General features: G+C 42.9%; 1 protein-coding gene across 1 annotated transcript in view; it reads left to right on the top strand.

The window, feature by feature from the left end:
* The window catches only part of AUTS2 (activator of transcription and developmental regulator AUTS2), a 1,233,574-nt gene that overhangs the window by 854,900 nt on the left and 355,360 nt on the right, over window positions 1-23,314 (top strand). Inside the window, 1 exon segment of the mRNA XM_017895186.1 lies at window positions 7,824-7,853. Coding sequence (XP_017750675.1) covers window positions 7,824-7,853 — 30 coding nt within the window.

Raw genomic sequence — 23,314 nt, forward strand, 5'->3', positions numbered from 1 at the left:
AAAAAAAAAAAAAAAAAAAAAAAAGCTTCAAGTTTGGACAACCTGATTTCTGTCAATATATTTGCACTTCTAATGGGTGGTAGAATGAACCTAGCACATAGTAGTTATGTGAAAGTTGTTGGTTGAAAGTGTGATTATCTGAGACACTGGAGGGGGAATAAGAAGTGTTTCCTTAGCCCCCTTAGATCACACTGGTTATTTGAGCTCTGGCCAGTTCAAATGGAGAACTTGCCAAAATGTCAGATTCTGAGAACTCCCCCATGCAGGAATGCTGGGTTATCAGTACCAAATTCCAGAGGCTTCTGAGAGTTGATTCTCTGTTGTATCTCCTGAACAATTGAAGACTGGTGGACCTCATATTATTTTCAAATGGGCTTATTAGGTGATTGCCAAAAGCTTTATTCTTGTAAACTGTTGTTTGCAACATGAATTTTTGAATTAGGCTTTCATTTTATCTGAACTATTTTATTTGATCAGGCATAGTTACTGTTAAGATAGAGGGGAGGAGTCAATGGCATTCTTTTACAGTCAGTAAGAATACGGTCTGAGTAAGAACATTTTCAGGATTAAAAATTTTAAAATTTCTAGGGCCCCAGTAGCTTTAAATTTCACTTAGTCCAAAACCAATATGAGAGCAATGTAAACAATGTGAAAATAGGGCTTTGTGGATTGATGAAAAACAGGCAGCATCAGAGCTGCCATGTGTGGCACAAAATGGCGGCCCATTTTTACATGAGCAAAGGACTGGGCAGCTGGGCAGGGGATGGTAAACATGTTTTTAGTCACCATGCTGCTATCTTACTTCTTTAAATAAGAAAATAAGTGTCATGTTTTCTGCAGGTGGCTTCTTCTGAAATTGCTTTTAGGTGAGGGATGTCTTTAAGGTCTCAGGCAAACTGCCTGCCCCAAAGGGGAATCGATTTGTTTTGTCACTGGCAAAGTTAAATTATACTTGATGTTAGATATTGTAGTTTACAAGTTGGGGTTCTCCCTCATTTTCCTCTCATTTCCTTTAGGCAGAAACAAGAATGAAATAACTTTGTTCAGTAGTGGTATTCAGCCCTGACATCTTTGGTGACAATGATAAATGGATTTGAGATACGAAATAACTGTTCCAGCAAGGTCCATTGAGCAGAATAGAGAGCAATGCCCTCCTCAATGTCATTGTATGTGATATATTCAATGATTGCCACTCTCTGCTTAAGAATGCATTCCACCACAAGGTACCTAGAATTCCATCTTGTTCCTACATTCTGAATGAGACAGAGAGATGTCACAGATCTTGGCTCATTTCAATTTGGACCAGAGTCTTAAAACACAGATACTGAGATTCCCAAATGAAAATGAAAAATATTTGCTTTTGAAGAAGTGTAATAAAGTCCTAATCGCATCTTTTCTGAGCCTTTTAATGGAAGACATTTGCTTCTGGGCCCCAACTCTAGGCTCTGCTAACAATTTTAACCTCCCTCAGTGTGTTCACACATACATCTCTTTGCATTAAGCAATCATATTAGTGTTTCCTGTACTTTCTCTTTGGAATCACCTGCCTTTTAAATCATACTTTGCTTATGCTGCATGGACTCAACCACAGTTTGAACAATACTCAAGAAGAATGAGATTGACTTATTAGTATAATTGAGCACCTATTGTGTCCCAAGGCCTAGAGGTACAAAGATAAGCAAGGCACTGTCCTTACATGGAGCTCATTCTCTGGTAGGAAAGACTGTTGTGGCAAACAACTGCAGTACAGTTTTGTAAGGGATGGAGACAGAAGCAATTAAGTTTTTCCGGAAAAGTAATGGAAGATTCAAAAAAGGAACTATGTTTCGAAGGTGAATGTCAGGCTTTTAGGTAGAAACTTGGAGGAATATAATTCCCAGTAGAGGAAATTGTTAAATGCAGACAACTGATGGCATGACTGAGTGTGAGTGGGTGTGGCTAGAGCAAAGTATGTTAGGATAGTGCCACACAATGCGAGGATGCCAACCAGGGCCAGGCCACAAGCTGTTTGCAACCAACCTGCTGTGAGGTTAGTATGGGCAGTCAAGAGTAAGCATTGGGAAACTTTTAGAGTAACTCAGTAGCATAATTTTGTGTTTCATAAATCTAATAATTTTTTTAAATGTATTTCATATGTATTTGTTTTCTTTTTTATTTTCAAGAACTTGACTTTTATTATGTTTTACAAAAGTAATTGTCATAACATATTAGAAATTAAAGAAAGCAAAACAAAAACAAATGGCTCTTCACCGCAGAAAGCTTAAGAAGCATTGTGTTGAGAGAGTGGTTGGGATTTGGGAGTTGAGGGGTATTGGAAACAGAATGTGAAGGGTCTTCATAGGCCTTGTGAAGCATCTGCATCAAATAGAAATTTAGGAAATCCACTCTGGTCAGTAAGGACTTGGATTAGAAAAGGAAGAGAGCATAGACCTTGGAAAGCGGTCATTATCCTCTTGTAATGACAAAATAAAACCCTGAACTAAAGCAGTAGCCATGGCCACAGGGATGGAGAGTTAGAAAGTAGAATCAATAATGTGGGGTGAGAGAGGAAGATAAGTCTGCTCAAGGATCAGGTCAAGGATAAGACTCTTCACTTACGCAGTTGAGTGATTGCTTGGTGATGCTATTACCAAGGGCAACGTGGGAGAGGGGCAAAGGTGAGCAAAGATGTTGAGTCCAGATTTAGATGGATACTTGAGTCTGAGGCATTCGCCGCACTTCAAGAGGGGGCACATACCCAACAGAAGTTTAATAATAGTTAACATTTATCATCTGTACATACTTGGTACCATGCACTAAGTTGTTTACATGTATTAACGCATTCTCCTCTTCTAGCCCTATTTTACAGACAAGTAAACTAAGGCCCAGAGAGTTTAAATAACTTTTCCAAAGTTACACATCTGGCAAATGTGAGCATAGAGATTTTTGAGTTTCAGCATATACATGGTAGAAGGGACCAAGGGAATCTTTAAGGACTCCCTTGAAAGTCACATAGAAACAATAGAACTCCAGATGCAACTCTGGGGAGATGGTGACATTAAAGAATATGCAGAAAAGGAAGGGCCTTGAAAAGAGTCACAAACAGCAATATTGGTGAATGGGTGCAAAGGGAAAAATTCTAGGATGTGCAATTGAAACAATCTAAATACCCAGCACTGGGGAATTCTTTTATTAGATTATGTTACAATCCACACAGCAGATTGCAGTGTTGCCATTTTTTAAAGTGATGTTACAGGACAAATTTTACTGATTAAACTAAAATATTTGACGTGTTATGTGAAAACCAAAGCAGGTTCCAAAATGGTAGGAATTCATTTTATTTCTTAAAATGCATGTTTGAAATATGAGGAGGATTATATCCTTAAGGCTGGAAAGACTTACACAAATGTATTAAGTGTTTACCTAAGAATTGTAGATTTATGGGTAATTTTTTAAAAAATGTATCCAGTAAATATTTTTTTTGATTTTTTGTTTGTTTGTTTGTGAGATGGAGTCTTGCTCTGTTGCCCAGGGTGGAGTGCAGTGGCGCGATCTTGGCTCACTGCAACCTCTGTCTCCCAGGCTCAAGCCATTCTCCTGACTGAGCTTCCTGAGTAGCTGGGATTACAAGCGCATGCCACCACGCCTGGCTAATTTTTGTATTTTTAGTAGAGATGGCATTTCACCGTGTTGGTCAAGCTGGTCTCGAACTCCTGACCTCATGATCCACCCACCTCAGCCTCCCAAAGTGCTGGGATTACAGGCGTGAGCCCCGTTGCCCAACCATAAATCTGTATTTTCAAAAGGAGAAAGATTGGGTGGGTGGGTTGGTTGGTTGTTTAAGAGTTAAGACCTGTCTGGGAAAGGAAGACCGTGCCTCCAGCAGTTCACTTTTGATTCATGAAACCAGGGGAGGAGACGGTGAAGATGGAGTTGAGCGATTGCAGTATTGGGATGGCTAGAGGACTCAGGTTTAGGAACTAGTCCCTTTCTAACTGTGCATTTGAGGCCTGTGGCCTGGCGTGCACACCTCCTCTTTCTCTCCTTTTGTCTGTGATGGTTTGGGTCACGTCTTTGTCTGAAGGCCGGGTGACCACGAATTCTTACCTGTCATTGCTGTAAGGCCTGGTTGTTCCTTTTTGTCTCTTTTCATTTCTTGCTTTTAAAATGGAGGAAATATTTTTAGCTTTTCACAGCGAGCTTTGAAATCTTGTCATGGAGAGTACTCCGTCACCTCAAGCTGGTAGTTAGTGTGCAACCTGTTTGCTAATAAACCAAAGCAGGACCCCGATGTCAAAATGCTTAAAATGGTCAAATCTGCTGGGACCCCGTCTCTGCATCTGACATGCCTTTTCCATTTCCCAGCCTCATGCAGAACATAAACCTGCATCAGGAGGTGGCTCAATGTGAACTCTTATAAATTGGAGTGGGTATCTAGGGATCGAGGAGCAGACACTTCTTCTTTTAACCTTTGAAGACCAAGAATCATTTGGCCAAAAAAATCCACAGTGTGTTGAACTTAGGGTGTGAAAGCTGTACGGTGTATTAAATGTGAATTTGAGGCCATGAATTCTACCCACACTGACTCTATAAAACAGCCTCCCTTTTTCATAAAGCAGGCCCATAAACCGCTGCCAGTGAAGCAGAAAGACTCCTTAGGACTGTGGCTCGCTTTCCGTCTGGGGTTGTCAACAAACCCCCTTTATGAGTGGAATAGACCTCTTGTATGTGTCGAGCTTCTGGCTTTTTACAGAGTGTGTTAGGAGCCAGGCAAGGCAAACGTTAGGCGCTGTTTGCTGAGTGCATTTATTGCCTTTGCATAATTTATGAGCTGGAGGGGTTGACCATCATTCGTCTCTGCCAGGGGCTGGCACTCGAGGCTCCAGAGAGTGGAGCTGTAAATTGGATGGTGCGCTCCTGCTGAGCTCACGGCAAAGTCCTCGGGTCAGTATGGGAATTTAATACCAGAAATGGAACTGTTTTCTCAGCACACCATGTGGACCCCAGTGCAGCAGAGACTGTTTTGGCAGACTCCACGACTGGCCTTGTCGAGGAGCTGTCACTCACCCGGCATGTTGTGTGGGGAGCCTGAGCATTTTTAATCGGCTTGGCATCCGTGCTGCTTCCATAATGGATACCAGTAGGTCTCAGTTCTTCACCATATGCTTAACTCTGGAGACAAGGTGCTTCTGGGTATATCAGTAATTACTTGATGCAGAATTAAGTGGACCTTGAAATTAGAACTGGACTGTTGGAAAGCAGGAAGCTTAACACTTTGATAGAAATAACCATTCCCAGGGACATACTGCCGTTAGGATAGGGGGCACAGTGGTGGTTCTTTCCCAAATACCCCACTCCTCCTCCTCTCTGCACACCAGATCCTTGGGGAGGTGGGCAAATGCGATGCCTCAGCCTTCAGCTGTCATTGATTACCTCACAAGGAGCTCTGTGAACATCTGGGAACATAAGCCTGCCTGGCAAAATAGTCTTTGCCTTCCACACCCCTCCTGAATTGTGCGTTGTCACTCTTGAAAGTGTGCCCGGATCTTAGGAACCTCACAGAGGGCTTAATTAAAGGCAATGGAGAGATCACACAATCAGGACACTATTGTTCCTCATCCACCTGCGGTTCTAGGGCTTCAAAGTCTTCATCTCTTCCCATTTCTTTCTCAGCTCATTTGACTTATTGTAATAAAGAAACTACTCATCAGGTCAAAGAATGTAAATGTAGACAATCTGAGGTTGGAAGCTGGGTTGGAAATGATGCATTGTACTTGGTTAAATCACTGTCACTGAATATCTGACTAACCTGTGGCACTGAGGAACCAATGGGAGAAGTAGAAAATGTTCTAATCCTCCAGCCTATAAGATTGTGATGTAAGTTCCTAGATGCTTTTTGTACAGAGTGCTTAGTCTGAAAAGAATAAGTAGTCCCCAGGTTGTCTCATAATAGCAAGAAGTCCATTTAGATGGATGTTCTGTTACTTCCCATTAAAAGCTCTCTAATAGGAGCTTAAACAATAAGGTAACTTAGTGTTTTCTGAATAAAAGTCCTGAGGCAGGCTGCTCTGAGATGGATTCAGTGGTCCAATTCTGTCAGGCTTTTTTCCCTTGGTCCCACTCTGTTGTTTTTGTACTGAGTCTTTTTGCCTCATTTTTGCAAGATGGCTGCTACATATCCAGACATCATGTTCTTACACACTCATGTTCAAAGGCCAGAGGCAGGTGGTTCCTTCTTTTCTTTGTTTACTGGGGAGACAAAATTGTTTCTAGAGCCCTCATCAGATTTCAGAATCTCATTGGCCAAAGATGGGTCTTCCAGTGAGCGACTACAATGCCCAGAGGTTTACCTCTTTTCCCACCTTTAGTTGCAAGAAAAATTGGGAAAGAAAGTACCTGGCATTTTTAACCTCAGAGTGTCAGGAGAAGGTACAGACTAGGGAGAAGGGAGTTGTGATTGTCTGCAGGGATCTAGCCAGCAGTGGCTGCCTACAAGCAAATTTATTTCCTGTTTCTGTTCAAAGCTGTACCAACTCCCATGTCCAGGTGGCCACACTAAAAAACCTTGGCATCATCCTAGATGCATCCCTGTTACTTGCTTCCCATATCCATGTGTTATCAAATCCTGTTGGTTCTACCTTCAGAATTGCTCTGCCATCTGCTTCTCCCTTCCTAAACCGTGGCACCACCCTGGGTTAGACAGTGGAATGGCTGCCAAACTGCTCTCCCTGTGACCTGTTTTTTCCCCACTGTGCACTCTCTCCACAGTCCCACAGGAAGTCATCCTCATGGAAGCAGCTCTGATCATGCCACACCCCTGCTAGTGTCTGTATCCCAGCTTCATGTCTTACTGCTAAACGGAAGGCTCCTTTAGAGCCAGGCCTGTATCTCAGGTGAATTTCAGTCTAGTTTAGCAGTTCCTTATCAAGGGCTATTGAGTGAATGAATGGATATATTATCTGCTGAGCTTTACTCTAACGAAACACATCCCCCAGTTTTTCATTGAATATTGAATTAGAAAACACTTCATTTTTTTTAAGTTGTGTTCTTTTTTCCTTTGCTTATCGTGAGGAACCCAAAGATTGGGGTTAATTATTAATTATCACTCTCTGCTTATCCCAAACCAACTAAATGGTTGGAATTTGGGATCTGTTTGATATGATCTGAGTCTATGGCCCTAAAGCATATCTGTTTGCCCATATTTTTGATTTACTACCCTGACCTCTTGTCTTCGGCATACTTTTTACAGGGAGTGTGCCTTCTATTCTCTGGGCCTCTAAACTGGAACAGGCAGCCATCACCAGTGGTGAGCCTTGGCCATTATGTTCTGTTTCCTTCAAAGTTCAAATGAGTGACTGCAATGCCCAGAGGTTTACCTCTTTTCCTGTAGAAAAGCACCGGGAGAGATACAGCCATTCACAGTAACTGAAGATAGAATGTCTTCGTTAAGAAATTGATTTTGCTCTGAATTTCATTGAACAATCTTGATTCACCTTAATCCTGTGGCTGACTCCTAGAGGGCCATCGCCTCTACCCTGCTGTGGTGGGAGGGAAGCACTCACTTGTATGATTGAGCACCTTGCTGGACTGACCTGAGGAAGAGCCACAGAGTACAGGCATCAGATGAAATGAACAAAACACCTTTTTTGCATCTGGATAGCATTTTGTTTCAGATGCTGTTTACTAGAACTTGAGCTCGAGAAACTCTTTCCAAGAAGACAGCATTTTTTATTTCCTTTACTTATCTTGCACTTTTTTTGTAAGAGGGTTGGGGGATGAGGCATCAAAAGCAAAAACATACTCAATTCTTACACTAACCCTTATTCTCTTGTCTTCATTTTCAGTGTGACAGTGACAGTGACCAGGAAGAGAAGGTAAGACGCCCCCCCCACCCCGCATTGTGGGCACAGCACATAACAGACTGTGAACACCAGAGTCCTCCCACACACAGCTACAGGGTGGGATGCCAGCTTCATGTTGACAGGACTTTTTCTCTTTAGGAAAGATGGGCATAATTCACACGGTGACATTTCCTATGCTATGACACGTTTAATTTGTCAGATCTACTTTTTTTTTTAAACAAGACCTTTAATATTGCATATATGTGACACTGAGTTTTTACTTTATGGAAGATGACTCATAGACCCAAAAACATTTTAAAAGACAAAATTATTTATTTTAATAACCATCTGATTTTTTAAAATCCATGATGAGAACATTAAACTTGCTAGTATGCATTTATAATGTCATTTCTGCATTTATTTTACTGACCCATATGCTTTTCTGTACCTATTGGCCTTCTTGATAGAAATGTTAATGGTATGTGTCTAGGAATCTCATCATGGGGTACGGTGGGCAAGGGAGGTCTGATGGGCACTGCCCTCTTCCCATCGGGGCAGACAGCCAGGTAGGAGGACAGTTCTTCCAGCAGGTACATGCTCTATTTCGAGGCTCATGGGCACCAGCCTCTGTGTATCCAGATCAACATGGATCAAGAAAAGGAACTCAGTTTCTGAGGTTCCAGAAGATTGGATCACAACCCGGTAAAGTGAGCTTTCTGCTGCCTGAAGCAAAGGGATTATTTATCTGTTTGGTCTTTCCTTCTAGCCGTCCCAGTTCCCAACCAAATTTCCTTCCATTTATACTGCTGCTTTGTGTTATTTCGAGAAGAGTTACCTGAATATCATGGTTTCTGTATTGCTTGGCATCAAAAGGATGGACTCGGCCTCCCTTCCCCTGTTTCTGGATCTGTCCTGTGCCCTGTGCTTTGACTCACCTCCTACATGCTTGCGGATTTTATTCAGAATGCTGTGGTTAGTATTTAGTGGGATCTTTCCAACAAACCCAGAATTTTTCTCTCCTTCTCTGCTGCCAGCCTCCAAGAGAGATCTAAAGGCTCTTGTTCTGTACTGTCGTTAATTTGAATTCAGCATATGTAGCCTGTTATAAAATGCGAGACATCATCATTTGAGCAGGTCAAGCATATTCAGATGAAGACAAATGGTGCTTATTTGATTTCCTTAAAATCAGGAAATGAAAAAAGTGCTCTCTGGAGAAATCATGTTCTGCCTGACTTGGATGATAGACCAATGCATGTCCCCCAGATAAGAACAGGCTCTCGCCTTGAGGTTTTTATCTCTGAAGGACGGCCAGGACTGTCAGCTTGCTGACATGTGCATTATCCATGTCATTTTAAACAAAGTGACCTATGGAAGGGTGCGCTGTGCTGTGACATGGTAATGGGCTGTTGGATGACAGCGAAAGTACACACTGGAAAGGGGGCTGTGGATTATTCTTTTGTTTAACTGACAAGTAGGAGCTTCCTTCCTCCAGCCCCCGGGAGCCTTAGCTCCTTGGAAGTAGGACCCCTGGTGTCTCAGGCAGCCAATGTGTAGTGGGTGCCAGGGACATGTGCACAGCAGTAATGGTTCAGTGTTCAAGACATGGTCACTGGCCCCCCGAACCCCCAAGGCCACATTCCCACATGGTGGGCATCACTGGTACCCAGGGAGGGACTGGTACCTTCTGGCCCTTCCAGATCTATCAGCAATGGTTGATCTCACTTTGTAAGTCTGTGCCACTTTTCCAAAAGGATAAATCTTATTCAGGGTTGTACAACCAAGCTGACATTCTTTCCTTAAAAGGAAATGTGGGGCCGGGTGTGGTGGCTCATGCCTGTGATCCCAGCACTTTGGGAGGCCGAGGTGGGTGGATCACAAGGTCAGGAGATCAAGACCATCCTGGCTAACACAGTGAAACCCCGTCTCTACTAAACATACAAAAAATTAGCCAGGCCTGGTGGCGGGCACCTGTAGTCCCAACTACTTAGGAAGCTGAGGCAGGAGAATCACTTGAATCTGGGAGGCAGAGGTTGCAGTGAGCAGAGATTGTGCCACTGCACTCCAGCCTGGGTGACAGAGTGAGAGTTCATCTCAAAAAAAAAGGAAATGTGAATTCCAAAACCATCACCAGTCTTCAGCAGTGGTAGAAGGTGGTAAGGATGCCAGTTTTGTATTCCTTGTAAATGTCTTCACCAGTGGCCTCAACCTTGACACCCAGATCACCTGGGGAGCTACTATAAGTTCCAGTGCCAGGGCCTCATCCCAGGTCAATGACCTCGGAGCCTTTGGAGCTGTCTTGAACCATGGATCTTGATGATCATCTAACTCTGGTAATTTCTAGAAATAATTTGCCTCTGGTTGTCAGAGGGATCTGGGGACCAATACGGAGAGCACCCCACCAGGTCCTTTCCCATCACCTGAGTTCCTGAGTAGTTATTGCCTGGGTTTCCATTTCCAAGTGCAAGAAGCAAAGTGTCAGAATAATGGGTATTGGGAAGGTAGCTCCCACCCACCACTCTGAGCTTGAGTTGATTTCAGGGTAATAAAGCGGATACATAGTTGGTTGTAGGCGAGTCCAAGAATGGCAATGGCAGGAAGGGAAGGGGCATTAGGAGTGTTCCTCCGATCCATGGCGCATCTCCTGCCCCGCACCCCCAGTCATTCTTCCTTTCGACTGTGGTGATCCTGCAGGTCTTAAGTGGGGGCCGCACCACAACCAGCGCTCACATGATCTGTCTCTGTTCTGCCCCATGCCATTTCTCTAGAGGGCTCCCAGTGGGAGCCGTTGAGACTCAAATTGCCCTCGCACCTGCTTGGCCCTGGTGCAGTTAAGACTGTCAGGCTTCCCCTTTTGGACTGAGATTATCACCAACTTTAACACCATCCTCCAAGACTTATGCTCTGTCAGAGCCTGGGCCCCTGTCAGCCTACTCTGTGAAGAAACTTCTTGCCTGTGCCCCCATCGGAGCCACAGAGCTAACCAGGGCTGCTTTCATGTGTTGCTTGGAGGATTTGCATTCGAATCTGAATTGCTAATGGTGGAAAAGATGCCACTCAGTGTCCTGGGATCCCTTCAGCAAGCCCCACCAGGGATGCTGTTGGAGGCAAAAGTGAGACTTGTCGGGGACCCACTGGGATTTCTCTCGGGAAGACCTGCCATTCCCTTACTCCATAGGGATCTGCAGAACCGGCGGGCTAAAATTAGGGTACTGTGTTTCACACAGCTGACTGAATTAAGATAAACTCTGCTTTCCTCTGATATGAAACTGTAATTTATAAAATGATACCCTTACTAATTAACGTGGAAGTGACTCCAAAAGGGGCTTAAAAAGCAGAGCTTTCCCTAAATGCAAGAGACACTTGTGCACAAAAAGGCTTTGATGAGACACTGAGCAAAGTATCTCCCTCATCCTCCCCTCCCAGCCACGTGAATACATTCCACATTAATGTCAGATAGCCACAAGGACATTCATGAAGAGTAGAAATTGGGCCGGGCACGGTGGCTGACGCCTGTAATCCCAACACTTTGGGAGGCCGAGGTGGGGAGATAACAAGGTCAGGAGTTGGAGACCAGCCTGGCCAACATAGTGAAACCCTGTCTCTACTAAAGATACAAAAAATTAGCCCAACATGGTGACACATGCCTGTAATCCCAGCTACTCGGGAGGCCGAGGCAGGAGAATGGCGTGAACCCAGGAGGCGGAGCTTACAGTGAGCTGAGATTGCGCCACTGCACTCCAGCCTGGGCGACAGAGCGAGACTCCGTCTCATTAAAAAAAAAGAAAAAAAAAAACAGTAGAAACTGGGTGGGGAATTACAGAAGGCTGTGAACACTGCATCTTAGATGTCGGATTGTTCTTCATTGTAGTGAGAGCTAAGAAAAGAAGCAGCACTTGGCACCCTTACTCACCCAAATTAAGCAATTATTCTGATCCCCCATTCGAAATGAATTGGTATCGTGAGAACAAAGAGGCAACATGCATATTGCCAAATATTTGGCCCATATTTTATTTTGTTTCCTTTCTTTCTCCACCACTGGCAGCAGCCCATTATGCTAAGAAATACCCCATATTTGGTTATGAAGTTAATGTGGAGATTAAAAGTCATTCCCTCTTCTACCCACACCCTTTTTCTTGTGTATGGCATGTGACCAAGCTGATTGGAAGGCGTATAGCCCAGTGGCCAAGCACTTGGGCCTCAGTGTGATGGCTGACGCATGTTTCTGACTCTGTCCCTTTCTATTTTGTTGTGGACAAGCATCGGCTTTCTCAGCTGTCAAATGTGAGTGACAACAGCTCTACACATAGTCCTATAGCAATTAAATGAAAGCATTTAGGGCCAGGCATGGTTGCTTATCACGGTAATCCCAACATTTAGGGAGGCCAAGGCAGGACAAAGTGGGCTCTGGTCTTTGAGCCCTAGATTTTGAGACTAGCCTGGGCAACATAGCGAGACCTTGTCTCTTAAAAAAAAGAAAAAAAATTAACGAGGCATGGTGGCATGTGCCCAGCTACTTAGGAGGCTGAGGCAGGAGAATTGAGTTTCAAGACTGCAGTGAGCTAAGATCATGCCACTGCACTCCAGCCTGAGTGACAGAGTGAGACCTTATTATCTAAAATAAAATAAAATATATGAAGGCATCTGGCTCAGTGCCTGGTCCATAGTAACTGCTCAATAAATGTTAGCTTTTGTTCATTTTACTTGAGATAAAATGAGAGAGGACGCTTGAAAAAAGAGGAAGACTAATATTTTGATGCCTGTGTATCATCATATTTTGATTAAATCTTTTCCAATTTTGCAAACACTACAGTATACTGCAACACAAAAGATTTTATCTGTAAACACAAAGCCCTTCATCTAATATTTGTTGCTATTGCCAATTTTTCAATGAAATGACCTAAAACAACAACAAAATAACCTATACGGTAGTTGCTTTAGGGGGTAGTGGGATGCTATCTGTTAGTGCTTAAAAGAGGGTAAATGCTTGCCGCTTTAGAGGTGGATGGTGCTTATAAGAGGCCCCAGTTGGGGGTATTTAAAACGGACTGAACAGAAATCCTTAGCTAGTAGAATGGCAGCACACTGTAAAATTATTACTGTATTGTGTACTGGCTATAAGATGCAGACGCCTTTCAGTAAGCCAATCATTTGTAACCATTCTAGCAGTGTTGTATTAGGTTAATAAGGCTGCTGTGTTTTCAAGGGCATTTTTATTTGGGTTTTGGTGCAATTCTTTAATTTGTTGATTATATTCACATAAAATCAGCATTCATTGACACATAGCTCTAATGACATATGTATCAACAACCATACACTGGATGACCTAGTCGATTATTTAAGCATAAAATAAATTGTGTTAAACTCTTCACCTAAAAAAAAAAAAAGAAAGAAAAAGAAGAAAGAGGAAGACTAGCATCCCCTTTGGAAAGCTGGGGTTCTTCTAGAGAACCTGCCAGAGGGAGTTTCCCCAGAATCTGAGGCTCAGCCTTTATCCCAAGGGCCCTTCTCCCTGACACAGGCTGAATTAAAGTGTTAAATTTTGAAGGGTTCTGAAACAGTGTCTTTTTAAACCCCTTGTCTAAACATCAGGCCTTCCTCTGAGCAGAACCTGGAGCCCAGAGCACGTGTACTGTCCTGGAGGGATCAAATGGTGATTAAGTGGATTGTATAGCTCTTGTCCCTTCAGCAGCTGTTCTCAAATGCCAAACACCATCACTTCCCAGAAACTCATCACAGGAGAGAGGTTCTGGGGTAGGGCCAGAGCATCTGTATTCTTTCAAACGCTTCCTAGGTAATTTTGGTATACAACTGGTTTTGAGAACTACGGCCTTATAATAAATGTCAGAGGGAAACATGATCTTTCCCCGTGTTTAATGCTCTTGAAATTTTGACTGCTTAGGAGAAGAACTTGAAAGTTGTAGAGATGTTGCCTGTGTGCACAGACATGTGCCACCCATGCTTATGCCTGTAGATACCAGGCATAAGCATATATGCAGTACACCCTACACAATCTCACAGAAATGAATCCTTCTCCTTTTCTATCAATCTTATAACATGACTCCTGATTGCAGTTTTTTCTCTCTGTGCGTTAGCAGTAGGAACAACCACCTGGAGAAGGTTGTTTTGCTCCTGGGCTTTGCTTTGGTACTGTGTCCTGTACCCAGGACAGCCCTACTGGCCCACTGGCTAACTGCAAATGCAATACTACTGATTATTCGCACCTGCTTTCCCTCTTTTCACACACTTTTTGGTGCATCCCTTTTTGGTTTAGAGACAGGGTCTCGCTCTGTTGCCCAGGCTGGAGTGCAGTGGCGCAGTCTTAGCTCACTACAGCCTCGAACTCCTGGACTCAAGCAATCCTCCCACCTCAGCCTCCCAAGTAGCTGGGACTACAGGTGTGTGCCACCACACTCAGATAACTTAAATTTTATTCTGTAGAGATGGAGTCTCACTATGTTGCCCAAGCTGGTCTCAAACTCTTGGCCTCAAGTGATCCTCCTGCCTTGGCCTCCCAAAGCAATGGTATTACAGGCACGAGCAACCATGCCTGGCGCTCATTTTTAAATTCATGCTAAAAGTTGTTGTGTTTGATCATTTTAAGTTCACTTGTGTGGGAAGGGGCTTCTAAGAAAAGCAGCAAAGAAAACCAGCAAAGGCTTATGTTCCTAACTCAACACAAACCACATGCCTAACTTGGCTCGTGAAGGAGTCAGAAACTGCTGAGATGTCAAACTGAAGACCGGACATGTGGTTTGTGCTTATAGTGGAAGAGTCCCATCCCTTGGTTGGCCACGTTTCACACTCAGTAAAGTTTGTGCACCCTCAGCAACATTCCAGAAGCTCAGAAGGCCCTCGTTGTTGCTTGTGGAACCCCCATCCTTAGTTTTGAAATAGGATATATTTTGATCAGGAGACAGTTTGGAGGTGCTGTCCTATTTTGTAGCTAGAAAGGAATATCTCCACCTTTCCAGATTTCATAGCAGCAAAGCAGACAGCCATCACCCAGGGAAAGAGACGGGATCCATATTCTTGTCTTTCTATCCCTAATACTTTGCACAGTGCTTAACATGAATTAGGTGTTCAGTGTTTTGCAAAATTTACATTTTCTTTCCTGGATACTCATCTCCAAATGGAGGGGATAAGTGAACCAAGTTCAGAAGACTCGTACTCAAACCCGATTGCACCTCATACAGTCCCAATGTCTATTTCCTGTACCCCCAGAATTTGTGATCTCTTCCTCAGACTTCTATATTTCATTTACAGTTTTCTCATATAATATATCTAAGCCATTTATAAGTTTCCTAACTTATAAATAGACAATTTCTATAGTTCTTGGCTGAGTCTCCAGAGATTTTTACTTTGTTTTTGTTTTTTGAGACGGAATCTTGCTCTGTCACCCAGGCTGGAGTACGGTGGCGCAATCTCGGTTCACTGAACCCTCCCACTCCTAGATTCAAGCGATTCTCCTGCCTCAGCCTCCCGAGTAGCTGGGATTACAGGCACCCACTACACCTGGCTAATTTTTGTATTTTTAGCAGAGACAGGGTTTCACCATGTTGGCCAGGCTGGTCTTGAACTCCTGACCTGAGGTGACCGACCCATATTGGCCTCCCAAAGTGTTGGGATTACAGCCGTGAGCCACCGCACCTGGCCTAAGAGCTTTTTGTTTTGGATGCATGATTTCTGTGATGCCCATCTGCTCAACCTCTTATTACCCCTTCAAGATTTTGTCTGGCTTAAAATGACATTTTATTATTCTTCCAAAATCATCGTATTTCCAATTGGCTTAATTACTTTGCACACATCCCAAATTCACATTGATACTATGCTTGGATTAAATTTCTATGGTAAATTATTTTAAATTCAGAATCTCATTCGGTTCTGGTGTTCATATGATAACATTTTCAGGCAAAACCAAAAATTACTTCACTTATGCTGAGTGTGTATGTGCAATGATCTATTCATTACTACCATGTTATGCACCTGAAAAAGATAGAAGTTATAAATGTACAGATTTTGAATTAAATGTAGGCAGGTCAACAGAATAAATACTTGTTGGAAATTTGTCAGGCATTTTCAGCTAAGTTTTTGTTTCTTGAAATAAACAGTGAGAAGAAAGAACAGGTTCTAGATGTTCTGTTGCTCACAATAGGTGGGTGGTGGAGAAGGGCACTCAAAAGACCCAATTCCTGATTTCTCACTCACCAGCTATATGGCATTGGGCAAGTTACCTAATGGTGCTTAGCATTAGTTTTGTCATCTTGAAAATTAGGCAGGATTCAATGATCCAACACTGACTATCCACATTTTCCAAATAGTTATTTACCTAGGCCCCAACAGCATGGCACAGCCCAGGGGGAAATTAATTTGTGATTGTGTCTTCCCTTTGCCAAAGTGGGAAGAGGATTATGTAAGAATTGTCTCCATTCTTTTGTCTCTCTGTCTCCCAAAAGAGAATAAGCATATAGGGGACATACTTGGGTATATGCATTTGTACTCTCAAGCAACTGAAGGAAACTTACATACAGACCTGATGTCTAAACAGAGTCCTTACAAGTATCTACTGATGAACTGACATGAGAATTATAGTTGCTTAACTCTGATGGAACTGTCACCACATACCTGTGAGTAGGTAGCAGAGCAGTTCATTTAATCTGTGTTCCTCAACTGCTGTATTTGGGAAAGCATGGGGACTAGGTAGAGAGCTAGCTTACGGAATGTGTTTCAGGAACTCACTTGTTTGGTAATGACCATTACTTGATCTATAAAAGAAGTTGTTCCAGAAACATCGAGGTTGATTGCATGATTCTGTGTTCCCATAGAAAAGTTCCTGCTGCTTCCCCTTAGAGTGAGCCATCGTCTTGGGTGTTATGGCTTGTCCAAAGGGAAAGTTGTAAAGCCAAAGAGGAGGCTGGGGGAGATGATGGCTGTCAGCCCCATGAAATTGACCATGAGCCCTGAGCCACCTGAATACCAGCAGGGTCATGAGCAGAGGCATTTGTACAGGTGATGTTTTGAACAACATGCTTCATGTTAGTGGCTTCTGATAGAGTGTAACCTGGGAGGCTCTTTGGTTGTCAAAGAATTTGTCTTATACTGTATTAGGGTTGCAGAGTGTTCTCTCTTCAATAAAGATAGAACTTTTTGGTCATGTACGTGTGTGTGTGCATGTGTGTCAGTTAATCCCCCTTGAGAACTCCTGGATGGCAAGATAGTTACAGATAAATGCTCCTCAGAACTGTGCCATTCTAGTGTGACAAATATAATCAAATATCTGTATTAGGATGTGTTAATAATTGTCCAAACTTTATACTTTAAGAAGTCCCCAGATTCAACGAATGAATGGACTTCTTTTTTTCTAATTAAAGTTACAACTGGGAAGGTCAAATTGGTTCTCTTTTATGCAGGATAGAGCTTTTCCCTTTCAGTTGCCATGAGGACATGTTGAGAAGTTCTAGCTGTAGTCCTGCATGACCTCTTCAGGTACCCGAAGAATAACCCAAAGAAAGCTGAAAGCAGCTTTCTCCATTGTTGTTCTAAACCAGGCTTGATTCATGGTCTTCCAAGTACATGCATACTTAGGGAGACAGCCGAATGGGGTCTTTGAAATAAGGAAGGACCAGGAAGCCCTGTGGTGGGTGGTTATAGTACTCAAGGAGCCCAGTTTGGGCTTCATCGTTTCTTTCTAGTGCTGTTCATAGTTTTTGAAGTTGCTGATTTCCTGGTCTAAAAACAACGATGCTACTAGTATCTTAGATCAGTGAAAAACTAAGGTTAGGGTCAATAATAGCAACTAAATAATAATAATAAGCACCACTTCACATGAAAGAGAACATTGCATTATTCAAAACACTTTAAAAAACATCACTTCCTAAGATCTGTTTTAAGTATTTATCGTAGGGATCTATATATTCTCACATACAACATCGGTGACCACATGCCAAACTCTCTGTTAGGGCTTTTCAAGGCTTTATCTTCTCAAACAGGTGTCATTGTTTTACAAATAAGAAAAATGAGGCATAAGTGATGGAGCTGAGATATAAGCTGTGTCTTAGGATTCCAGAATCTGGGTCCTCTTCCCAGGCCGTGCTGATTCCCCACACATCGGGGTGAGTTGGGATAAGCCCAGCAGTGCCATTCAGGAGCTCATGCTGTCATCCCCTCTGTGTCTCACCTACTTGTGCTGCAAGAGACCTGGATCCTGTTTATCTATCCACCCTCACCCCCACCCAAACAGCTGCCCTAGCTTCTAAAAATTCAAACATGGTGGTTTCTCGAGAAACATGGAATGAATAAAATTTGGGTCTACTAGCAACTTAGAATGTACAGGCTCTTCTGAAGTGGGACCTTTTTCTTTTTTTGGCCTGGAATGCAATTATCCAAGGTAAGAAGGGAAGGGCTATAGACAAGGTATATATTTTAACTCTTACAGATGGGTATCATAGTCAGCCCATGATTAATTAGGGATGTAGGCTACACCAATCGGTGGACTTAGCATGAACCATATTTGGACACAGAACTCAGTCTTCCTTTAAGTATCTGTATATGTGTAAACATTTAATATTTTATTAAATCATAGAATCCCTGAAAGTACCCCATGCCTAGCATGTACTTGACACATACGGCCCTGTAAATATTAGTGTTCTACCCAGAAGTTGCTTTATTGGTATACAAGTCTCATAAAGGAAAAGACCCTCACCTCTGTCACCCACAAAGTACAGGGAAGAGCAGAGCTGGAGCAGAGGAATTTCTGAGCTTCCAGTCCAGAGCCTCATGAACCCCATATCATCCCTGCAGACCATTTTCTTCCTATGACCCCACATAGGAGAAGAGGCCATGGTTTCACAGTGGCTCCTGCACTGCACCCCCTAAGGTAGTTTTGTTCTGAGTTATAATTCGCCCCCTCGAGAACCCTCTTGTCCATCCCCAGACACTGATTCTCACCCTTGCAGAGGGTCTCTGGGTCCATCAGGGCCACAGGGCCTTTTCTTTTTGACAGCAAATGCTGGGCTGTTCCTGCAGCCCAAATGGTAGTAAATATCTGAAGCAGCCATGTCCGTGTTAAAGATTATGTATTTGCCACTAAGGGGAGAATATAGTGTTTATCGGCCGGAGTGCGTGCCGGCTGAGCTGATTACGGCACAGCACTCTGTCAGCCAATGATTTGTCCTGTCCTTTATCATCTGTGTCACTCAGCAGTGTGCTGGCGAAGGGAACGGATCACCCCCTTCCCTTTTTCTGTACCCATTTTGTGTAGAAAATTTGTATTTACTTTGGGAGTGTAATTTGTTCCTCATGGATAATGTGACCCTGAGCGGAGCTGGATCATGGGTTAGTTGAAGTGATATTTTCCACTAATGGTAGTCGTACATCATTGCTGTCAGCTCGGGTTAGGAGGCAAGCACATTACAGCTCCATTTTACCTCTGCAGGCATCTGGGATTATTTGCCATAACCGAGTATGACATGACCGCACTACAGAGTGCATTAAAATTTTACTGGCTTCTCAGGCAAGTTCCCCAGCTCCAGAGTGTGCTTCAGGCAGGCAGTCTGATGGGGAGTCCAAGGGCCCTGACTTCCTGCTCAGAGGTGCTGCAGGCAGTGGCCTAAGCAGGGGCTGCTGTCTCCTTGCCCTGAGATAGAAGCCAGGGAAAGACTTTGTAGGGAGCCAACCAGACGATGTGTTTGTGTCTATGCATCCCAGACTGGCAGGTGACTAGCTGCCTTGTGTACATAACCAGGTGCCGCCCACAGTGGCCACTGCCATCTGCTCTCTCTCCTTGATGACTTCAGCCCCGAGGATGGATTGGGCAAAAACTCCTTCTCCAAGGAGAGCCCAGGGTAAGTGCAAGTCTCTGCCAAGCCTTAGGCTGATTTGTATTGTTCTTATCTGCCTATGTTCAGACTGAAGAAAGGAGGCGGAAGTCCTCATTATGGCAGAACCCATGTCCAGCCCTGCAGCTGGACGGAGCCTGATAGAGTCTCATCAACCCAGTTAGAAGTGTTTGCCAAGATGTTTTACACATTATCTTTTACAGTCCTCACACCAACCCAATGGAGTGTAGGCGTGATTACCTCCATTCTACTTATAAGGAAACTGAGGTTCAAAGGTTGTGTAACTTACATTATACAGCTAATGATAGCAGAAATAGCCTTCTGACTTCAAATTCTATATGGTTTCTAGTGTTCAGTGCTACAGAGAGTTAAAGAAATAACTATTGTTTAAATAGTGCTTAGATGTCCTATACATATGTTAACTTTTTAAGCTACACTACAATCCTAATAGATAGGTGCTACTATTATCCCCCATCTTCAGAGGCAGAAATTGAGTCACAGAGGTATTACCAAACATGCCCAGTCTTGCTTCTGGTTAATGGCAGAGCCAGGTTTCAAACCCAGGTCGGTGTGGCAGTGCTCTTAGCCGCTAAGCTGGACTCTCCCACATGCCATGTTCCAATAAGCCTGAGAGCTGATAGGAAAAGACCAGGGAGAATAGTAATACGTTGGAATAAAAGGAAATGTTCAAAGAGTATATTATCACTTTCTGTTGTAACTCAAACTAACATCCAACAAAATATCACTCAAAGAAGATGTTCTGTGATGAGCTTTAATTAATTAATAAGTCCCATTTGCAGTTAGCATATTACTTGCATGTAAATGATGCTTCTAAGGTGCTTGAAAGGCATTTATTTTGATAGGTTAAGACTAAGCAGTCACTCTGGCAAATGCTTATTCTTTTATATTCTTATTGGAAAGGCTTTAATAAACTTACGTTGAATCATGTTCTTTAAAAGGACAATTGAAGGTTGTCTCCCAGTAATTAGTGGGATATGGATCAGGCCCATAGACTGCCATATAGAGTAAAATGACTGCAGATTCCATATTGGTGGATTCTGAGTGCTGGACATTCGAATGTACTTTCATGCCCACAGTGTGGACATGACTTTTTGTTCTGCCACAGAAATACCCCTTTTTACCTCTCTAGTCCCCTCATCACCTTCTCTTCCAAGCTTGAAATGTTACCCACCCTGGACAGAATGGACAAGCCATTCTTACCATTGACTGTGTACATGATAGGGTTGTAATTCATGAATTTATTCAATAAGCCAGACATAAAGTGAGTTATACCTTGTACCTTCAGGGCAGTTTTTAAAATGCTGCAACAGAAGAGCCATAGATAAGCATGGCTTTTCTCATTGAGAAATTTAAAATTAAGTTAGCATACTAAGAATTGTCCTCCCTGCCCCCACTCCCCTCCTTGGGCTCACAAGCACACACATTGATCTTCCCTGCTAGATTACCATAGGTCCAGGGGATTGACCTTAGTTTCTCCTCTGGCCTTAGATCCAATCACTCAAGTAGTAAAGAATAAGAACAAAAGTATTGATCCAGTCATGGAAAAGTAATTATTTCTCTCAGATGGTCTGTTTAGAATGCAGCAATAATTTTAAATAATGTATTCCTCAGAGACAGCATGACAACATATGTGGATTATTTACTTGGTGCGTTTAAGTAGGTTACACTTGCACCCTCACCCCTTTCCTGGACATCTAATGCTGTGCAAGTAGGCCCACTTTAAGAAGAGTAGACATTGAGAAAAATCAGAGTTTACCCAACACATCAATTACCAAGCAATTATTCATTATAAAGGGGCTTATCCATCTTTGTAGCTGGACAAAATCTAATGGACCTCCACATGCTCACATGCTTACAGTGCAACTTATGCACTTACGAAGAGCCTTCATGAAGTCACTGGGCCCTTTTGAAACTCTTAAGTTGTAACAGCTTTGACTGTGTTTATGTTAACAGAATTACCTTTTAAAGACTCTTTGTTTCAAATAATATACATGAAACTCAAACTAACAAATAAGGAAATGTTTAGGCTTTTGGAATTTAAATGTTTTAAAATAACCAAACCATCAGAAGGGCAGAGCCAGGCAACTAGACATCAGAAACAGTGAGCAGAGGGCTAAATGTCCTCCTTGCTTTGTCTCTACTTGTTTTTGCCCATCCACTTGAATCTTGATTCTTTCGGAGACTCCATTTCTCCTTTTGGTAGAAATCATGACCCATCCACTTTTCAGCTTTAGCTACAGGCAGAGAGACTGTCTCTCCTTTTCCACTGCCATTGCTAAGATCCAAGGGAAAGATTCTGACTGGCTGAGATTAGCTCAGGAAAGGATTGTGGGTTGGTGTAGCCAGGTGCTTACACCTGGATTGATCAGTTATGGGTAGAAAGACAGAACCATGTTTTCTAAAAGTGCTGCTCTAGAGGTGCCTCTGTACATGCTGCTGGAGTCAGCAGAGAGCCCAGAAAGTTGGGAGCTGGGCCTGCAGCAGTGGGTTCTAGGACGCATAACCTAACCTGCCTGCCATTTGGATGAGGCACTACTTTTAGGCATAAATTCTTGACAGCCGTAGAAGCTGCCTGGGTCCTCCAAAGTTAATACTTTATAGTGATCACAAAATCTGAAATATAGATACATATTTACAATTATGTATAATAATTGCCTAAATATTCATAGAGTCATTTTAACTGCTATTCACAGATTAGTTCTATCTTGCTTAAGCTATTAAAAGCCATAGAAATACACAGGATTTTGTAGAGTGCGGGTTCATGTGTACATGCACTTAGAAAACTCCAGAATTTATTAATATTTTAAGTACACATATAGTAGCAAATGAATTACTCCCCAAGTATAAGACAGCCACCTTGAGAGATACAAAGATCTCAAGGAATGTCAATTAGTAAGTTACATATCTAGGGTACAAAATGAAACTTCTTTGTCCAAAGCGATTGTGGTCAACCTGGAGAATCCAGTTTGCGTGCAATGCAGTACTACTTAAACTTCAGCAGGCAGCCTTCCAGAAGTAACGTTCCTAAGACTGGAAAATAGTAAGCTCACTCATAGCTTCTTTCACTTGTGTTTCATTCAACAAACTTAGTCCTCACTGTATGCTGAGCCAAGCACTGTTGTGGGAACTAGGGATGGGAAGAAGACAAAGACATAGAAAATCTTCAGAGAAATATGGCCTAATTGAAGGGAAGGCTGAGGTACCTAGATGAATTACAAGACCCCATAGTGTATGCTGTTTCTGAGGAATGGCATGATGTCTGAATGCAAAAAACTGAGCCATACTCTCTAAGGGAGGAAGCATTTGAGTTAGACCTTGCTGCAGCACATGTAATAGATGTTACTAGGTAGCAAGAATGGAGTAGATCACAGGCATGGGGATATCATTTGCAAATAACTGAGTTGTGAAAGGCTTAGCATGTGGAGAGAAGCATGAAAACTTCTGTGTGTGTGGTCAGGGTCCATGGTAGTGTGTGGGGGAAGATGAGACTGTAAAGGTATGTTGGTATACACAGTTCCATAAAAACAGGCCTTGCACTGCAAGATGAGAGTTTGGACTTGATCCACATGGTAGCCACTGAAGACCTTATGCAGGTGAATGACACGCCAGAATTGACTTTTTGGAGGAGGATTCAGGCAG

This window comes from Rhinopithecus bieti, unplaced genomic scaffold (assembly GCF_001698545.2).
Source record: "Rhinopithecus bieti isolate Rb0 unplaced genomic scaffold, ASM169854v2 scaffold_23236, whole genome shotgun sequence".
NCBI lineage: Eukaryota > Metazoa > Chordata > Mammalia > Primates > Cercopithecidae > Rhinopithecus > Rhinopithecus bieti.